The 7935-nt window shown below is 37.9% G+C and overlaps 1 protein-coding gene across 1 annotated transcript in view; it reads right to left on the bottom strand.

The window, feature by feature from the left end:
* NAALADL2 (N-acetylated alpha-linked acidic dipeptidase like 2) overlaps positions 1-7935 on the bottom strand; it is a 1059167-nt gene that overhangs the window by 651127 nt on the left and 400105 nt on the right. The window contains exon 4 of the mRNA XM_057545762.1: positions 4956-5075. Coding sequence (XP_057401745.1) covers positions 4956-5075 — 120 coding nt within the window. The remainder of the gene's footprint in view (positions 1-4955; positions 5076-7935) is intronic.

Raw genomic sequence — 7935 nt, 5'->3', positions numbered from 1 at the left:
TTTTGCCCTACCCAGGTATATGGAGAGTTTCTTGCCTTTGGGGAATTGTGAGGTCTTCTGCCAGCCTTCAGTAGGTTTTCTGAAGGAGTTGTTCCACATGTAGATGTATTTTTGATGTATTTGTGGGAAGGAAGGTGATCTCCATGCCTTACTCCTCCACCATCTTGAAGGTTCTCATATCACATATTTTTGATGCTAATTATTAGCTGAATACATCATATGTTAATTTAGGGAAATGAAAATTAAATTTTAGATCTACCATCTTAAACTTCTACCACATGTAGTAGAGTAATGCTGCTCTCTCTTAACTGAAATTTAAAAAAAAATAATTCTTTTGAATGCAGTTATCATAAGGATTAAATAATTGTCATCAGAAAAAAAAGGAGAGTGGAGCAAATGAAAGAGTATAGTTCAGCAAATATGAAAAGCATGTCAATGCCTTATGTGAGGTAAGGTTTCAAAATATAGTATTTCTCAGCATTTACTTTACCTAAACTAGAGAATTTCTTACTGATCTTCCTATTGCCCACTTGTTGAGTACTGATTGATAAATCACCAAATATAGAGATTTCCTCACTAAACCCCCAACTCAGTGTTTTAAATTTACTTGTTTTGTAGATGAAATTGGGTTTGAAATTCAAATAGTATGAAGTTTACTTTTTTCCTAATCTGTTGGAAACAATCTACTGAATATTTGAAAATATCAACACATAACAATTGTTTTCTACCTCTCATTTCCCTCCAGGCTCTTCCAAAATGCCTTCCTCTTTAAGCATGCTTTATGGACTTGAGTGGTAGTTGGTTAAGTCATACACTGGCCAAACAATGCAAAATTGATATTAAAATACAAATCTTATCTGATGAATAGATAGGAAACTGTTTCATTTGTAGGAAACTACAAAATCAATTGGATTACCAAATCATTAAAATTGTGGTTACAGGGATAAAAAGATATATAAGAAAATGCAAAAAACAGCTAATATTTGCTAGTATCTTACTATCTAGCTGTGAGTACTAGGAACGTACTGTATGTTACTTCATTTATGAAAAAATCTTAACAGCATTTATGAATTTTCATGTGTAACTTTACCATGCACAAAAGGCATAAGATATTTATTCACTTGTAATTTTACTATATGCAAATTTGACTCTTACAAGACTTGGGGCTTATATGTGGTGCGGACCCAGATAATGGCCCATCTTCCACATTTCAGTGGGATTTACTCAATTTCTAGCTGTCATGGCGTACACAGTAATTTTTTTTTTATTACTGCTTTTTGTGAAAATGACTCTAAAAGAAAGCCAAATGCTTTTATTGCCTTTCATAAAATAAATTTCGTACTAGAGAGCTATTTAGTAATTTGGGAATTTGCAAGGGTTTTTGGATCTGCTTTATTATGTCTCAGATTGTCACTGAGACAAATCTAAGTAAATCCATCATGACAGATAAAAGACTATTTTGTCTTAAAGCTTAAGGAATGAAAGCACTCTCCTATAAAATAAACTGCTATAAATACAAAGCTCAGAGAAACCTAAAGCCTTTCCTCTAAGGTTTAAGTTTAAGGAAACTAGCACAAGCTAGGTCTGAAGGACTTGGCCCTTTCCTGCAACAAAGTGTGGACATCAAGGCTTAGAGCTAGAAGCCATCTGCCTTTTACAGCTCCTGCTACAAATGTGGGGATTACTTCATCAATCCCTTCCTAGTGACTAAATTAACACATACATACCATTTATGACAAAACTAATGAGATCTCCTCCTTCTTGACTGCGGATTATTTTTCTACTCTCTTTAGGAGGTAATATCACAATTTTGCTTCCCCTTTGCCCTCTTTATCTCAGATGCAGAGATTCCCTCCCAGATTCATTTTTTAAACTATGATTTAGTTACTACTGCACAGTTAAAATACGATTAACTTTTCTCTACTCATTCTGCCCCATGTTCCCAGTCCAGATGCTCATTTGGAATCATGAGTAACAGTTGTAATTCACATAGAAGTCAATTGGTCCTCTGCCTTTTTTTCAACCCAGCTGTATTACTGTATGACCTCATTTTCCAATTTCAGCCTCAGAATATATTTGATGGACAGGTGAAGCAAGTTCAGCTATAATCATGCTATATAACCTTGTCTACACCATGCTTTCTTTTTTCTTTACAATGTGAATATATATTAACAGATATGGAATCAGTGATTCCATAATCTCTGGGACAATCTACAGAAAACAGAGATGCCCAGAATAGAATCTAAAAGGTTAAAGAAAGAGTGCTCTCTCTTCTCTGGCTAGAAGATAATGCCAAGTTTGTGGCAAGGCTCTGTCTAAAGGGGAATTCTGCACAGACCTCTTTGTTAAATCTCTTCATAGGCCTGTAAGGAAGATGATCAGAGAAAATGTACCAGGGTTTTAATAACTGTGTCCTATTCTAGATAAACCACTATTTCAGTACTTTGTGGACCTTGCCAAATGGTTTCATAATGTAAATATTCTCTGGAGCAGTCAAATAAAAAGAAACTGGCTATGTTTTAACCCATTATCTACTGGTAGGGATTTTGAGTATTTGGCCTATAAACACTGTTAGAAAAAAAATTTAAATGCCTTATCTTAACATGAATTTTTAGACTTTTTTTCCTGACAAAATATATACAAAATCATTAGGAATTTAGAAAATATAAAGAAATAGAAAACCATAATTCCATCAACCCAATTTAGATAATTGGCCCCTACCACAAACAACATTTTAGTCATCTGTATCACTCTTAGGTTGAACAAGCAGGATTCATGTAATGTACTCAAAGCAGTGTTACAGTAGTTCCCTGTTATCCATAGTTTCAGTTTTAGAGGTTTCAGATGCTCATGGTCAAGTGCAGTCCAAAGTACACTGAATGGAAAATTCCAAAAATACTATTCCTAAGTTTTAAATTATGGGCTGTTCTGAGTAGCTTGATGACATCTCAGGCTGTCCCACTCCATCCAGCCAGGATGTGAATCGTCCCTTTGCCCAGCATATCCATGCTGTATATCCTACCCTGCCCATTAGTCACTAAGCAGCCCTCTAAATTATCAGAAGGATGTTGGTGTTATCACACATAATTTTTATTATATTATATTGTTATATGCTCTATTTTATTATTAGTTATTGTTGTTAATCTCTTACTATGCCTAATTATAAATTAAACACTATCATAAGTATATATGTATAGGAAAAAGCATAGTATATGTAGGGTTTGGTACTAACTGTGGTTTCAGGCATCCACTGGGAGTCTTGGAACTTATCCTCCATGGGTAAGTGGATCTGTTGTGCTTTGTTTTCCACTGCCCTTTTAAAACATCTGGAAAAGAACATTCTTCCCCAAACAACTAGAGGAAGAGTTCTTCTGATTATTGGTAATAAAATGTCCTCTAAGCAATTTGAATCACTTGTCTTAAGTAAGTAATTAGAATGCCTAGTCTCATACCATGATCAAATCTGTACCCTTGATTTAAAATGTCATCATTTTGCCCCTCTACCAGACTGGGGCTGTATTGGGGGAAAGAGTATACTCTATCTTATTTCCTTCCTCATGCACTTGTGATACTTATCTATAAATTGAAGATAATAATCTGTACCTCAACACTATGGTTATTGTAAAGATTAATGTGAAAATACATTAAAAAACACTTAGAAAAATATTTAACCCATATTTCTAACAATGTTATTTTTAGAAGTAACAATAAATGTAATCATTATTATATAATTCTTATAAATGTCCTCTTTATAATTTATTTGTTTGACTTATGAGGATTTTCACGTATCATTAAATATTCTTTACATTGTAATTGTTGTATAGTATTCAGCTGTACAAATGTAGCATAATTTTCAGTGCTAAACTGGATGTATATATCATTTCAAATATTTTCTCACATCATTGGTAATCATTGTGTTCATCATCTCTGATTTTTTTCCCCTTTAGAATATACTGTTGAAATGGAATTATTGGGTCAAAATGATTATTTTAAGGCCTTTAATACATACTGACAAATTATCCTACAAAAAATTAGTATCAGTGTGTATTATATTTTCAAGACTATCTTAAAATTCTGGCCTATTATCTACTATCAGACATTGATTTAAGTATAAGAGCACCCTTGGAAAATAAAAAATAGGCACAGAATGTTCTCTTGGGTCCTTACAGAGTGGGCCAACAGATTTCTGGATACATTTTTTGCTCCTGGGAATTAGCTAATCTCATAAAGGTTTGAATGAGGAGAAATCCAATACATCTTCAGAACCAGAGCATTCCAGGGACATAACTACACAACTACACTGATCATTCTTTTTTAATAGAAAAAGAAAATGAAGTAAGAATGAGCAGTAGTGACTCTCTATTGTGGTGGCTCATTATGAGATACTTAGATTGAACTGCTTTAATTATGTAAATGCATCTGGTGGATGAGTGTTAATAAACTTCTCTTTAAATAAAATAAATCAAAATTCTGCTTTTCCTTAGTATATTATATTTTAATTAAATTTCTGAACACAGTCAGTAACTGTGAAGTTACACAGTTGACAAAAATTAATCACTAAGGAGTGTAAATCAGTGAGATATTAGTCTAACATAAAGCAGATGGTAATTAGATAACAGATTAGAAGTTTTGCAGATGTCGCGAGGACACTGTGGTTCTTATTTTTAGCATTCCAGATAGGTATTATGAAGGACATGCCAATTTTTTGAAGGTCCCACAAACTCACAATATCTTAAAGGTCTTAATATAAAATTATCCATTTTGGAAAAGTTATCTTCCTGCGATATCCTATGCCTCTTTGTCTTTCCACTCTGTTGCTCTCCCTCTCTCTCTCTCTCTCACACACACACACACACACACACACTCCCTCTCTCTCTTCATGTTCTCAGATGCACATGTAACCCCAACTGAACAAAATATTCACCCTACCACCAAATAACAGTCATTGGACCAACCTTATAAAGTAGTGGCAGTTTTCCTAATTTCAGGAGTGCAATCTGATTTGTGACATTTTTCATTTTTTTAATCCTATTTAAATCATCTGCATTTCCATAACTCACATCAATGACTTCAGCCTGAAAGAGAAGACAAAGAAAAATAAAGTCCTGTCAGAAGCATTATAGCAAGTTGCCCATTTAATAACAAAATCATTCATAGTAATTCAAAATGTTCAAGGAGAACTAATCGCTCTCTTACCCTGTCCCAATCATGATCTTTCTATTTCTATCAGGGTACAACAATTCTCCTTTGAGAAGTCACTTGAGAAAAAGGTTTAGAGTCATTTTTGCTTTGCAGTCTCTTCTAAACATATTACAAACCCAGTTTATGCCTCTAACAGACCACCCAGTTTGGTATATTATTACATTCATGTTTCTGGAATTTGAATCATTTTACAAGATGCTGCAAAATTAATTTCCTTAAGGTTCAACAACAATCATACTACTCTTAGATGTGAAAACAACTCAAAGATTCTCTACTGTTATCCAAATTAAGTACAAAGTTCACAATGCACAGCTGTTCAGGATGTGCACATATCCAGCTGTGAATGACAGCCCCCTGGGTTATGCAGGATACAACCTATACAACCACCTATACCACTGTGACATTCAAGACTTTAGAATATGACACCAAACAACTACTTCTGTCACATATCCCACTACTCCCTTAGAGTTATGTTTCATATCAATAGTTCTCATTTTTAAAAGTCTCATTTTATTAATGTAAAAATTGTATGCCTTCTTGGAAATTTTACTGGGAATCCTATGATTTGGTGACCCCCATCCCACACTTTGAAAACTACTGCCCTGAGGGTTCCATCCAGCATACTCCTACAGCCAAGAGGATTCCTTTTGGCTTTACTTTCTGGAATTTCTATTATTAAAATAATAGCTGTTATGCTTTCCAGTCATAAAATTATAATACTAAATGTGCTGCTTCAGGAGGGAGGATCTTCAATATGGCGGAGGAGTAAGACGTGGAGATCACCTTCCTCCCCACAAATACATCAAAAATACATCTACATGTGGAACAACTCCTACAGGATATCTACTGAATGCTGGCAGAAGACCTCAGACTTCCCCAAAGGCAAGTAACTCCCCACATACCTGGGTAGGGCAAAAGAGAAAAGGAAAAACAGAGACAAAAGAATAGGGACCTGCACCAGTGGGAGGGAACTGTGAAGGAGGAAAGGTTTCCACACACTAGAAGTCCCTTCACTGGTGGGGAGAGGGGGTGGGCAGGGTGGGGAATCCTTGGAGCCACAGAGGAGAGTGCAGCAAGAGGGGTGCAGACAGCAAAGCAGAGAGATTCCTCCATAGAGGATTGGTGCCGACCAGCACTCACCAGCCTGAGAGGCTTGTCTGCTCACTTGCCAGGGCAGGTGGGGACTGGGAGCTGAGGCTTGGGCTTCGGAGGTCAGATCCCAGGGAAAGGACTGGGGTTGGCTGTGTGAACACAGCCTGAAAGGGGCTAGTGCACCACAGCTGGCTGGGAGGGAGTCTGGGAAAAAGTCTGGAATGGCCAAAGAGGCAAGAGACCATTGTTATGGGGTGCACGAGGAGAGGAGATTCAGAGCACCACCCAAACGAGCTTCCGAGACAGGCGTGAGCTGCGGCTATCAGTACAGACACCAGAGACAGGCATGAAACGCTAAGGCTGCTGCTGCCGCCACCAAGAAGCCTGTGTGCGAGCACAGGTCACTATCCACACCTCCCCTCGCAGGAGCCTGTGGAGCCCGCCACTGCCAGGCTCCCGTGATCCAGGAACAACTTCCCCGGGAGAACACATGGCATGCCTCAGACTGATGCAACGTCACGCCGGCCTCTGCCTCTGCAGCCTTGCTCTGCATGCTGTATCCCTCCTTCCCCCCCAGACTGAGGGAGCCAGAGCCCCCTAATCAGCTGCTACTTTAACCCCATCCTGTCTGAGAAAAGAACAGAGGCCCTCAAGCGACTTACACACAGAGGTGGGGCCAAATCCAAAGCTGAACCCCAGGAGCTGTGCGAACAAAGAAGAGAAAGGGAAATTTCTCCATGCAGCCTCAGGGGCAGTGGATAAAATCCCCACAATCAACTTGATGTACCCTGCATGTGTGGAATACCTGAATGGACAACAAATCATCTAAAAATTGAGGTGGTGGACTTTGGGAGCAACTGTAGACTTGGGGTTTGCTGTATGAAACTGACAAGTTTCTGATTTTTATGTTTATCCTAGTTTAGTTTTTAGCACTTGTTGTCATTGGTGGATTTGTTTATTGGTTTGGTGGCTCTCTTCTTATTTTTTCTTCTTTTTATTACTTTTTAAATTTTTTATTTTAATACTTTTAAAAAATATTTTATTTTAATAACTTTATTCATTTCATTTTATTTTTTTCTACCTTTTTTTTCCCTCCTTTTTCTTCTGAGCCATGTGGCTGACAGGGTCTTGGTGCTCCGGCCGGATGTCAGGCCTGAGGCTTTGAGGTAGGAGAGCCGAGTTCAGGAGATTGGACCACCAGAGACCTCCCAGCCCCATGTAATCACAATCGGCAAGAGGTCCACCAGAGATCTCCAACTCAGTGCTAAGACCCAGCTCCACTCAACAACCACCAAGCTCCAGTGCTGGACAACTCATGCCAAACAACTAGCAACACAGGAACACAACCCCACCCATTAGCAGAGAGGCTGACTAAAATCATAATAAACTCACAGACACCACAAAACACACCACTGAACATGGTCCTGCCCACCAGAAAGACAAGATCCAGCAACATCCACCAGAACAAAGGCACAAGGCCCTTCCACCAGGAAGCTGACACAACCCACTGAACAACCTTAGCCACTGGGGGCAGACACCAAAAACAATGGGAACTACAAACCTGCAGCCTAAGAAAAAGGAGACCCCATACAGTAAGTTAAGCAAAATGAGAAAACAGAGAAATACACAGCAGATGAATGA

This window comes from Balaenoptera acutorostrata, chromosome 4 (genome assembly GCF_949987535.1).
Source record: "Balaenoptera acutorostrata chromosome 4, mBalAcu1.1, whole genome shotgun sequence".
In the NCBI taxonomy this organism is placed as follows: domain Eukaryota; kingdom Metazoa; phylum Chordata; class Mammalia; order Artiodactyla; family Balaenopteridae; genus Balaenoptera; species Balaenoptera acutorostrata.
The sequence above is the reverse complement of the archived record's forward strand: the minus strand, read 5'-3'. Positions and strand labels throughout refer to the sequence as shown.